Source organism: Nanorana parkeri, unplaced genomic scaffold (assembly GCF_000935625.1).
Source record: "Nanorana parkeri isolate BGI_ZX_2015 unplaced genomic scaffold, ASM93562v1 scaffold568, whole genome shotgun sequence".
NCBI lineage: Eukaryota > Metazoa > Chordata > Amphibia > Anura > Dicroglossidae > Nanorana > Nanorana parkeri.
The window spans coordinates 816331-829040 of record NW_017306836.1 but is presented as its reverse complement, the minus strand read 5'-3'; the positions used below and the strand labels follow the sequence as shown (position 1 = coordinate 829040).

General features: G+C 40.1%; 1 protein-coding gene across 4 annotated transcripts in view; it reads left to right on the top strand.

Annotated features, from left to right (window-relative positions):
- Nucleotides 1-12710, top strand: part of RAPGEF2 (Rap guanine nucleotide exchange factor 2) — a 278273-nt gene that overhangs the window by 224917 nt on the left and 40646 nt on the right. For all 4 annotated transcript variants that reach the window (XM_018562259.1, XM_018562263.1, XM_018562261.1 and 1 more), the window contains one exon: nucleotides 10588-10719. In XM_018562259.1, coding sequence (XP_018417761.1) covers nucleotides 10588-10719 — 132 coding nt within the window. The remainder of the gene's footprint in view (nucleotides 1-10587; nucleotides 10720-12710) is intronic.

The following is a 12710-nucleotide window of genomic DNA, read 5'->3' as shown; positions in this document are numbered from 1 at the left end:
TAGAAAAATAGGACTGAAACAGTTTTAAAGAAAAGCAGCAACAGCCTCCAGCAAAGGAGGGTCCACTTAAACGAAAAATGAAAAAAAAAATGAAGGCTTTAATATCACTTTAACTTGTAAGATTAGCATAGACTTCTTCACTGGGCTTTCCATAGTCAATGCAAGAAGTAGAGTTGTCGATGGGGCACGGCACGCCCTTCCATTACCATCTGTCTGCAGAAAACTACAAGGGTGGCAGAGGCAGATACAAGACCAGTCACTCTGCAAAAGTAGAGAGATCAGCATTGATATGGTCCTTATTACTAGAGACTCCTGCACGGAGGCATGCCCCATTAGAGACTGTACCAGGGCAGAGGAAGAAGTGGTTGGGGACTTCATCAGCACAGATTGACACTGCTGTCTGTTTAATCATGAGTGAAAACTATGTCATAGTGTTGGTTTGCATTGAGCCTCGTGGATCAATACATTTTTCTTACACCTGGGGCTCCATTTTGTTATTTGTATGAAGTGTAATTCTGAATATACATATTGAAATGAATGATCACTCATATATTCAGTCATTTAAAATGCTCAAAAACTGTGGTTCAACACAACAAATGAATGTCAGCCAAATATGATTGGATTTTCCACCAGGACCAATCATTCCTTTTTGATGAAAACATCCATTTATTGAGCCGTACCAGTTTCTAACAAACATTGTTCTTCTATCAGGGATACTGATATATTGGAAGGTTATATTGTTACATGTTAGGTCGACATCGAATACTGCATCCTAGAGGGGAAGGAACAAATTACCTTACTTCATGGCCCAGGAAACTTCCTCCCCACACACTGGTTCCATATAGTGATGACTGGTCCCAGGAAGCTGCTCTTCTCTTCCAGTCCTTGTCCATCTTGCTGATGCCATCATGTACAATGTAGGGCCAATGCCAGGGCCCACCCGCATTCCATGGTGGGAGAATATAAGTCTGGAGCAATGGCTGTCATGGGACCAAGGAATAAGGTACGTATTCCTCTCTATAACACTCTCCTTCCCCCAATCCAAGACTAAACTAGCAATAAAGCCTGAGCATTAAATATGTATGTGCAGCCAATACTTTTTTCTTAGTTTTGGATAAAATGTAGAATGGTTAGAACTAGGGATGCACCGATACCGAGTATTTGGGCGAGTACTTGTACTCGCCCAAATGCTCCGATGCCCGGCACGAGTACTTCCTGTATCAGGAAGCCGGGCAGCGCGTCATTACACGCTGCCCGGTTTCCTGATTGGCCGGGAAGCGGCTCCATGCTCTCTCGTCACTTGTGATGAGAGAGCATGGAGCCGACTTCCTGGCCAATCAGGAAGCCGGGCACCGTGTAATGTCGCAGCGCCCGGCATTCTGATTGGCCGGGATGCTGGCTTCATGCTCCCTCGTAATCTCATGACGAGGGAGCATGGAGCCGGCCAATCAGAAAGCAGGGTGTCGCGTCATTACACGGCGCCCGACTTCCTGATTGGCCGGCCAGACGGCTCCGGCTGGGTACCGGAGGAAGGCCGCATTCTGGCTGGAGAGGCCCCGGGGGTGACAGGCTGGCGAGTCTTTACAAGCTGCCCGGCTTCCTGGCTAATCGGGAAGCCAGGTGGTGAGTCATTACACGCCACCTGGCTTCCTGAATGGGACTTTCGGTAATTGGTATCGGCGAGTACCGGAAAAAAATTATCGGTACTCGGTTCCAAAATACCGATATCGGTGCATCCCTAGTTGGAACCCCCGTCAGTTTTTTCCTAATGTCTGGAACTCTATTAGGGAGATTTGCTTTCACTTCCTGTCCTGCTGACGACAATATTAATCCAGACAGTAAGTGAGGGCTACTTTCCAACAGCAGCACAATGAGAAATGAAAACTATTTTCTTTAGTAGAGTAGCGAAAGGCTAGTCCGTGTGAGAGGTTTCTTTCTGACTTTCTGGTGATATCATGTGAATGAGCGTAAATCTCTGACGTTGCTCTGGATAGCAATACAGTAGATCTAACCCTTTGCCCACTGTGTCCAAAACTAGGAAAACATTAATGGCTTGTCATACATATAAAGCTCACCAGAGTTCAGCCACACTTTATATTTGTTTCATGTTATTGTTCACATAGCATAACAAAACAAAATACTGCTTACCTTTTTACTTGCTTATACATCTTGCCTAGCCTCCCCTTCTATATAATGTTAAGGAGGGGATTGGGGAGTTAATGTTTGCCATAATTCTGTCTATACTGTGCTGGCACATCTCATTATCAGTTGTAAGATCGTTTTGAACACAGTCTGTACTAACAATTTTATGTTACTATACTTTCCCACTTTCCCTCAGTCTCTCCCTCTATGAAAATGTTTAGAGTAGCTTGTACTCCTGTGCTCCAAAGAAACAACTAGAAACTTAAGAAATTTTTAAAATAATATTTTTTGGTATGATGTGTGAATGGGAACACATAACAAACATATAGTGGGAGGGGGTGTCTCAAATTTGACTGCAAAAGTGGAACTACACAAACAAGTACAAGCATGGGACATGCTTTTTCTGCATATTCCTAGCATGTGACGTTGTACTTGTGCCAGGCATATGATTTAACTTTTGATGGTTGGACTATTTGAAAACAAACAATCCAACATTTCCTATGTCTGATCAGACTTAGAATAATATGACCCATGTGCAGGCTTGTCTAAGATGATGTATTGGCAATGATGTACTGAGCAGAAATAATAAGGATTGTAGGTTTGACTTGATATTTCAGTTCAGAAGGTTGAGTCAGTTCGGCTTTTTATATATGAGAAGAGAAGCCACTACCAGGATCGGCTAGGTTTGAGGATGTGCATTGGCTTCGTGCAAACAGAATTTACCCAAGTCAATGCACAATGGTCACTGACACAACCCCTGCCCCTTTGTTATGTGTAGATGTGGGGTGGGAAATGCCCCGGACATAACTATTTGGGCCAGGAGAGATGTCACTGACAATTTTGCCCAGCTTGGGCGATTTCAGTTTGCACCAAGCCCATGCACATTCCTACTTGCTATCAACTGATGCTGTGCAGCATTTAGCTGTGATATCTGTTAAATTTCTATGGATACAAAAATAAAGATTTGTGTGTTTTCAGAGGACATTTAAATGTTTAGTAAGTATCTGAAATGGCAAGACTAATGAGGAGTTAATGGTTGCTATATATTTTTTTGTCAGTTTCATCCCTTTTTATGTATTTATGGAGATGCTTAATGTATTCTCAAAAGTTAGCCGATTCATAGAAAATATATTCAAATATGCAGCAATCGTATTTTTATTTTACTGTCTATTTAAAGAGAAATTAATGGAAATTAAATTCAAATCTCAGTTTGGCAAAGTGATCCCTTGACACATGTTTGACAAGTTTTGAACTGTAGTCCTGAGTGGTTTGTTTTGTTTGGCTTGGCTGCCTTTTGAATATTTTATAACATGAGGGGTATTGAAAGGTTTAGGTCATCAGTTTTAGTGTTCTGTAACCAGGTGCTTCCCAACCTTTATGTTAGCATGTGACTTGTTGTTCACTCTCTCCTACAGTGTATTAATCTCAATTTCAGAGCCCCCTTTCCCATTCATAGTCTAACTGAAAGGTAAGAGGATATTGTTTTAAAATAATAACCTAGTAAGATCATTAAAAGGAAACTGTCATGGTAGAAATATGGGGGCTGATATTATTTGTTACTTGTTTAGGAAAGTCCAAGCTCTGTGATTCCTTATCTTTCTTGTAATACTAAAGCTGGCCATACACTGTTTGAGTTTTATAGAAGGAAAATTGTCTGAACAGCCAGTCAGCAGCACACGGAAGGGAGGATTCCATCAGCCACACCATTAGCATAGATGGGGAAATTGAACGTTTTTTCTTGTTCAATCCTTAAAGCAGAGTAAATGTCCAGTGTATGGGCAGCCTTAGTAGCAGAGATTTGTAACGGCTACAAATCCTCCTGCTTGTATTCTCTAGTGAGTGTAGCTAACTAGAGTGTTGCTGCTCTAGCTGACTACAAAGTACTGATGTGCTATGTTCATTAGCAGCTCTATTGGATAACACAAGTAGCTACTGAAGCTGGTGAATCAGTCGCGAGCTCTAAACGCTGCAGAAGTCACTCGGCACCTGTCTACAAATCTTTTAGACCCTTCACTGACTGCTACAAATTACTGCTACATGATCATCAGTAAGACATGGATCTTAGTGCGTTACTCATCTAATACAAGCATAGGTGTATATCGCATGTTCTTGTTTTAGATGAGCCCTCAAGGAAGTGCAGCACCGGCTGTGCTGGAGTTTTTTTTTAATGAAGCAACACTATGCTGCATATGTAAATTTATCATTCTGAATGTATCAATGTATTGCAGGTGCATAATTCAAAACAGAATGTTTTGATACTAGTCAGAGGGTTCAGAATGCTTTCTTTACCATACTGAGGAATATTGTTTAGTATAGTAATTTGTATGGTTCTCTCCTATATGCTATTTAATTGTAGAAATTCACACAATCCATTTTGTGAACAGGGCCAACTGATCGGAAGCCGATTAATCGATTATTGAAAAAGTTGACAACTTTTTCAATCGATTATAATCGATTATGTCAATTAGTTGTTGCAGCCCTAGTATTTATCACCATTTTCAAAACTTTCATGATGGGTGCACAAAAAAAAAAAAAGTTTTTCATTTACACAAAAAGTTGAAGATGGTTTTGTTTTTACACTAAATGAAATGACTCTTTCAGGGGAAATTTTAAGGGTGACTTCCACAAAGCAGGTTTTTGTTGCCTCAGCCAACATTAACCACAATTTAGCTGCTGGATGGCTAAGACAGGCAAGAAATTTGAAGAACAAATAAGGACCATTGTTTGTTAGGAAGACTTTTCGTCAATATTTGCTGCATGTTAAACTTGTTTTCTTTCAACCTATTCACAGCTAAAGGGCTTTAATTCACACCGCCTCTCTATGCAGCTAACCTTTTCACCTTTGGCCAGACTGCCCGAACAGCAGCTTGTTACAGAGTAATGCTAGCCGTACTTTACTTAGATTTTTAGATTGAACATTTAGCAAACAGCATTTGTGTGTTCTGAGCGAATAAACCAAAGTGAGTACTTTTCCATGAATAACTGGTGAAGGAAAAATCTTGTGTGGATATAGCTATGCAGACATAGCATGTGGCAGAGATGTACGAGCTGTGTTTATGGATAGGGCTGGTGGTTTAAAAATTATATTAGGTCTATGTCCTCATAGTGGTAATGGAATTTCCAAGGTCAGGTGGTATGCTTTACTAGAAAATTTATTTATTCTGAAGCCCTTTGGAGTATTGTACTTGGGATTGAAGTTGGCCATATGTGGCATTATATTCCTTTGTGATGGTGACACCTACCTTCTGTAGTATTGTCATCTTCTCCTTTTACAGCAAGGGGAGTCTCAGTCATCCAGCTATACCTGTCTTGTGACCCTCATGAAATATCCATTAGGGAGAGTAAGCTGGTAAGTGGTTCACATTGCCAGCCTTTATCTAAAATGGGAAAAATCATTTTGTGTGAACGAATGATACAAGACTCTCAAATTCCCATGCAGCATTACAGCCTCATAGGCAATCCTGTTATAGATTCCTGTTTGCATGATAGACAGCCAAATACCAGAAATTGCTCCGCCTGTCATGTGCCACAGTACCGAACAAATAAAGTTGCTATGTTGAAGAATTCTCTTTACCAATTCTTTTACCAAGCAGCGTCAGTTCACAGTGACACAGCCACCTGGAACACAACTACATACATTTGTGGGCAGTCCTTCAGTCATCTGTACGAAGATACTGATGGCAGACTGGATAGGACCAGGAAAGAATAGCCATTGCTTCCATTTAACTTAACAATTATGCCCAATACCTGAATGCCGGGCAGCAAGTCATTACCCGGCATCCTGATTTGCCAGAAAGCTGGCTCCATGTTCCCTCTCCGCACGCCGGTCAGAGGAAATCTCTCTGACTGGCAGTTCAGGTTTTGGGGAAGGTATCGGAGTATTTGAGCAAGTACTCGTACTTGCCCAAATACTCTGTATCTGTACCAATACTAGTATCGGTACCAATGCATCCTTACATTTCTTGCTGTCTTCATTTGCCCTGTTTAGACTTCAGATAACACTATTTGGCTGTACATATAAAGGAGTTTACAATTTTCTTTGGCCATATGCCTTGTTCTGTATACTAGAACAGAAAGCGGAGGTATTTGTAATACTGTCAGACAAGGCCTGGTGTTTAGAGAACAGTGTGCTACATAAATAGTGCTGAGGTGGAGCCACACCAAAGCCATGAAATCTCGTTGTTGGAGATTAATGGCATTCTCTCTACAGAAGTGGAACTGGAATCTGTTCAAGGCACATTCATTTACTACAACAAATAGTATAATTTAGTGTTTGGTTGAACGTTTACTTTAGGTCTTAGGCACAGAGAAAAGAGCGTGCGGTGGAAATAACTGAACTAGTCACAGGCATACAAATTTGTAGAGTAAAGCTTCTTTCTAGAATATGGTGCACATAAAATGGTGACACAACTTGTGTCATTTATCTTGCTACTCGTAAAAATAGGTGTTCAGCCACCCACATTTCTTTACTACCAGAGGATGCAGTATTTATATATCACTGCTTTGACTTTACATTTCTTCTGCTGTCAGTGTCTGTTATACAGACCTGGCATACTACTCAATGCTATAAAAAAAACTATCCATACATTGTGATGGCAAGCATTTACTTTTGCTGTGTATTGAGGAGGATCCCCAAGATGTGTGTGGTTTTTTTTGTGTGTGCTGCATGCAACCCAAAACGTCCACTATAGCAGTTCTCAGAGATGGTAATCTGTTGCAAACACTGTAGTTTGTGTGGATATTTAGAAAACTAAGCAAGAGTCAAGTATTAGCTAAAACAACCTTTTTCGACCAGGGTGACTTGGCACACTGGAATGCCCTCTGACTTCCTCAGGGGTGTCTTTGTGGTAGTGGGACTGTAATGTGAAGGGGGCTCCTGATGTAAAGGGGAAACTCTAATATGAAATTGTTAACTCTGATATGAAAGAGGGGCTTCTGATATCAAAGTGTGAGTCTGATGTGAAGATGGGGGTCTTGATTTGAAGGGGGACTTCGGTGTGATGAAGGAAATCCACTATGTGTGTTTTTTGCATGGGGTCCTCTTTAAAATCTATGACATTTTAAACTGGGGTGCTGTGATTGGAAAAAGGTTGAGAAACGCTGAGCTTAAAAAATACTTAAATCTTCATCACTTTGCCCCTAACCTGGGCCTAGGCAGTTAGCATTGTGGGTGCCATATTCTTTTTCTTCCAGATTAGTACATGGACATGGCCTCTCGTTACGCAACCACATATGTTCCTCCATTTAGGAGACACGCTTGGCACTAACTTTAGGTGATCAATGTTCCATCAGTTAGGAAAGGCTAACCTGGTCAGTAGGTTCTGGTATCCATTCACTGGGTATTTTGATGATGTTTGATACACAATAACGGATATCTGAAGGTATCTTAAAGGGAAATTTAGCACAGCACTTAATACCTCTGTACGAAGCCTCACAAGGGAGTTACTTTGGCCACTTCAGCACTAAGCATGTTATAGCTATCAGTGCTGAGAGGCAGGAATTTGAATAGTATGCATGCCAATGATCCTAAAGCAGTGATGGCACAGACAAAAATGTATTGTGTGACTGATTTAGGTGATCATAGTTTGCATACCACCAGCTTGGTTACAATGTTGGATATTTTCAGTCATAGCCATGTATAAACCCATAGCCATAGAGCAGGTATCTTTTTCTTTTTTTTTGATTATTGGTTGATGTAGGTTTTGGCTTGCCATATATTATTCTTTTCTGGGATACCAAAGTGACTGACCATGTCCAAATGCCTTTTGCTCACATGATCTTTGCTTGAAGTTGAGAGGATCAGCAGATCTGAATTGATCCTCGCCTTAGCAGGGACCACCTGGCCAAATACCTAGGCATTTGTTCACATGACTTGAAACCTGTAGTAATAGTTTTTCCAGATAGGTGTTTTAAGACCCCTTAAAGTATTAATGGACTTTATGATAGTGAAATGGACAGGTTAGTGTTGTTTTACATTAGGGTTAGGAAGCTTCAGCTCACAATCAATCCAACAGAAATGAATGCATACAAATTTGAGATTATATTTTCAGGTTGATTTTAACTTGACTGTAGTACTCCCATTATTTACAGCAGGTATGAATATACTGTTAAAATGTATATATATTGTTCAAGACAATGAACAACAAGGGTATACAATACAATGAGAATGTGTGAACTCACTAGTGAGTAATGGGAGCATATAGTTTGATATGTGTAGGTGGGAAGCTAGTTTCTGAAATGGTCAGTGTATTACAGGAATTGTGCAAGGCTTGAGGTTTCTGCCTTTTGTGGTTTTAGTGGATTACATTTTGGTAGACCGCACTACCTTTTCTATCTGCTCGTGTCTGTGCCCAGGAACTTTGTGGCTTTTGTCATTGCAGCTGCTCAGCCTGATGCCAGTGAGTGAGGTAGGTTTGGCGGTGGGGTGCTGCATCCTGATGGGAAGAAGAAAGGGGAGACGGGATTTAGCATGCTGAATGCTGCCTGATTATAGGCTTCTGGCACATTTTACAGAGCATGCCCTTTTCAATATCTGTATTATAATAACAACCTGCATATGCCCACGGATAAAGAAGCAAACTGGTGATTGCCAGTGATTTAGGTTCTGCATAATTAAGCAGTCTTCCTTTTCACTGAGATGATGTCTGTGTTATATGTGTATAGGTTACCTTCATTATGAATGAAAGAAAACACAAGTGGGTATCTTTTTTGCTTTAACTGTGCTGAGTTATTCATTCTTATATGAAATCATATTTCTTATAAAGCATGGTAGTTTGCATTACCCTGTATTCATGTGCATACTTTATATGCTGCATTTTAGACTTTAAAGGCTGGTTCATACTATTTCTCTGCAGTAACACACATTATGTGCTGGGGTAAGAGCAATCCTAATGCAACACACAGCTAACATGATGCAATGCGTGTTACTTACATGTGAATCCAGCCTAAAGTTAAGCTGCTGGCGGAACCTAATTGAAATACATATACACAAACCGTTACCTGCTAAAACATTTCTGATTTTATACAACCTAGTTTTATGTTCCATTCACCACTACCTGATGGGACAACGGGATTCTTAACACCCACTGCAGCAGTAACATAACTTTCCCAAGACCACTGGGTCAAAACATCCCCCTGACTGGACAATGAATTAGCAGCATAGTGATGAGGTCATCACTCTGCCCCATCCTCCCCAGTATGTTCCATGTTGGGAGATGTGCAGTGCAGCACACCTAATTAACTCCTAGTTCTAACCTTCTTTTTATCAGTTTGTTGCTGTGCATGGAATTCCATCAGACAAACTCCGATGGATAAACTAGTTACATTTTTTATGATACAATTAATTATTTTTTTAGTGAACCCATAAGTTGACACATGTATTCTATTTTGGTTTCAATAACATGATGCAGAGAGCAGTAGTGTATGTTAGTATTCATATCATACTACTGATTGACTCTATAACAATTTAATCTTTACTTGAACGTGTTGGGAATTTTTCCAGAGTTTATCATTTATTTCTGTTATCTTATTATAGATCACAGATGTCAACCAGAGATGTGCTTTTGTAGCATGCAGTAGCAAAGCATACATGTTTATGCTGTCAGCAGATCATCTGAAATATAGGCTGTCAAATGTCTCAACTTCTTCAGCTTCAGAGCGGTCACCTGATGGTGCCATGCTAGCTAGGTAGATTCCCACTTGGGTCACTGCCATTAGTGTACTTGTACGTTTTTCTGTGTTTGATACAGTACTGATTGCTGGCTTACACCCAAATTTTCCCTGTGTCTCCACAATTGTATGTAGATTAACACCTTCAGAGGTAGAGACTGCTGTGAGTGGTTCAGTGTATGCTTTCAAATATGGGTGGACAATGATCATGTCTATAGCTGAATTCTGTTTGTCATTTTTTCCTCCAAAATAGTACATTTGCAGAAGATTCCTACCTATTAAGTAGAATCTTGTATGAAAAGGTTTGAGGTTTCAGAAATATAAGGGATACTTGTACAGTACAAACATTAGAGATGCTGGTTTGTAAATCCATATGATGTAAGAAATGGGGAGTAAAGACTGATCAATGTTTTGTATGTGTGCCATTGGCATTAAATAATTAACAGGGTTGTGTCACATATTTAATGTAGCATCTAAGTTGTCTTATTACTTCAGGCAATACATATCATCGATAATCCAGGTAGAGGAAAACACCATCTGTTGATTCCTGCATTCCATTGTTCCAGGGGGGAACGGTGTCAATCTGTACTACTTTCAGTATAATAGCTAACAGACATGGGAACCTTGGTGCTGTCTATTATTAGCCTAGAGTGATAAATGTCTCAGACAATTATTATTTTAATCATCACATGAGCACACAGTAACAACATACTGCTTTTTATAATCAGCCATGCTTGACTTATTTCTGATGTTTCCTCTTTTTCTATTTTCTTGTAGCTTCCTGCTGATTTCACCAAACTGCATATCACAGACAGCCTACATCCACAGGTGACCCAGGTGTCCTCCAGTCATTCAGGATGTAGCATCACTAGCGATTCTGGGAGCAGCAGCTTGTCTGACATCTACCAGGTAAGATATATTCCTTCTTCAGTGGTGTGCTGATCAATAAAGAGTTTGTGATGAATTTCATTTGGTGTATATTCAATGCATTCTGTGGACAGAAAAAAAAAAATCTATCATGACAGCTGTTACCCCGGAAAGCTGAAGCTGTAATGTGATGTGGTTGTGTCTGTTGTGCCTCATAGCTTTTATGACTTTTGGAACTAGGAGCAGTGGCAGAAATAGTTGAGAACCTTACAGTACATATGACAGATAACAACCATCCCCATATATTCCCTCTTGAAGAGAGTTTATATTGGCCAGAGCTAAACTATGGAGTATTTGGCCAATATAGTGACAACACAGGTCTGTTGTGCTCCATAGCTAGGACAACTTATGGAGCAGCGGCAAAGAAAGTTGACAGCCTTTCCCATGTCATGTAACACCCATGTTCACATATTTCCTTTTAGGTCTCATGCACAGCTTCATTTTTATTAGTACTAAGTTCCATTTTCTATGGACCCAGACATACAGTGCATAGAGATCTTTCAACCTGCACTGTGTCCAGAGCTGTAAAATCAAAACAGAAAAATTTGTGTCCCATGTCTGTAATTTATGTGTGTACACATATAAACATGTGTAAACTCTTATACATGCATGCACGCAATTTCTCCATAACTGTGTGCATAGGACTTAAAAGAGAGCTAAATCAGCCAGAACTGAACTATGGGGTATGTAACCAATATAGTGACAACACAGACCATATGCCAACTTTTTTTTCCCCCCATTTCATTGCCTCTATTAGAGGTGGATAGTATACTTAGTATGCAGAGCTTAAGGTCAGAGGTCACTGAGGAGCCCATGTCATCGTAAATCATTTTTATCCATACTTTTATCCAACACACTACACACTAGGTACATTGCAACTGGTGAATTAAATGTAACTCCTTCCCTATTGTAATAGGGCCTGCACATGAGAAGTAACATTTTGGATGCATGCTTCTCTTTCATATATCACTTTCACCATTTAAGGATGGGCTCAAATGGTTTGATCCAACTCCAGGATTTATGGCCTGACCCAAAACATGAATGAGGATTTTGCATTAGTGCTACTGTGGTTGAAGGGGGTGACCTAAATCATTTACAACATTTGGGGGTGCTTCCTTTCTCACAGGAATTTTCCATTTTACTGGGAGATGTCTGTCATGTGGAAAGTCTGTGACTGCACATGCACAGCTTGTGTTTATTGGCCACATTATAAGATCCATAGTGACAGTGCCTGTTATAGCTGTCTCCCTGCCTGTGTTCCTGGGAGATATCTACCTGTTTATCGCCACCCTACGTGCAGGTAATTGGCAATTATCACAAAACAGATTAATTATCATTAAAAAAGATGTACAGTCTACCATATTGCTAAATATTCTGCAAATAATTCAGAGAGGGAATAACTAAATAACTTTATTTTTGTCTTTTCCCTTTTGTGTGAACAGCTAGCATTGTAAGCTCATCATAGCAGATTGTGGTGGCTACTGAAACTTGGAGAATAGTTTATTGCTCTTTCCTGGACTTCTGTGATCTAAATTGTATGACCGATGAGCTGTGAATTTCAGAGCATACCCTTTTCTACTTCACACCGTCCACTACAGATATATTTTTTTTCTCTTCAGTTTTGTAAAGTTGGAGTCATGGGAAACACTTGGCAGATGCCTTAAAGAAATGGCTGTGCATTAGCCAAGGTCCATTAACACTGCCTGGCTAGGCAAGTGCTGTCATTATCCCATCATTCATGCAGATTGTAGCAAGCCCATCCTCCTCGGCTCATGTTTTTTTCACATTCCTGTTTTGTTTTTTTTTCTTTTTAATATGAACTTAGATTTTGCTCCAACTACTGATCGTCTTTCATGCATATAAGGTCTATCATGTGTAGATGGATATTCATTTGACATGATTTGACTTATCCAGCATTAACATAATCTGTACTATAGAGAAGCACTAGACAAATATGCAAAGAAAACAATCTA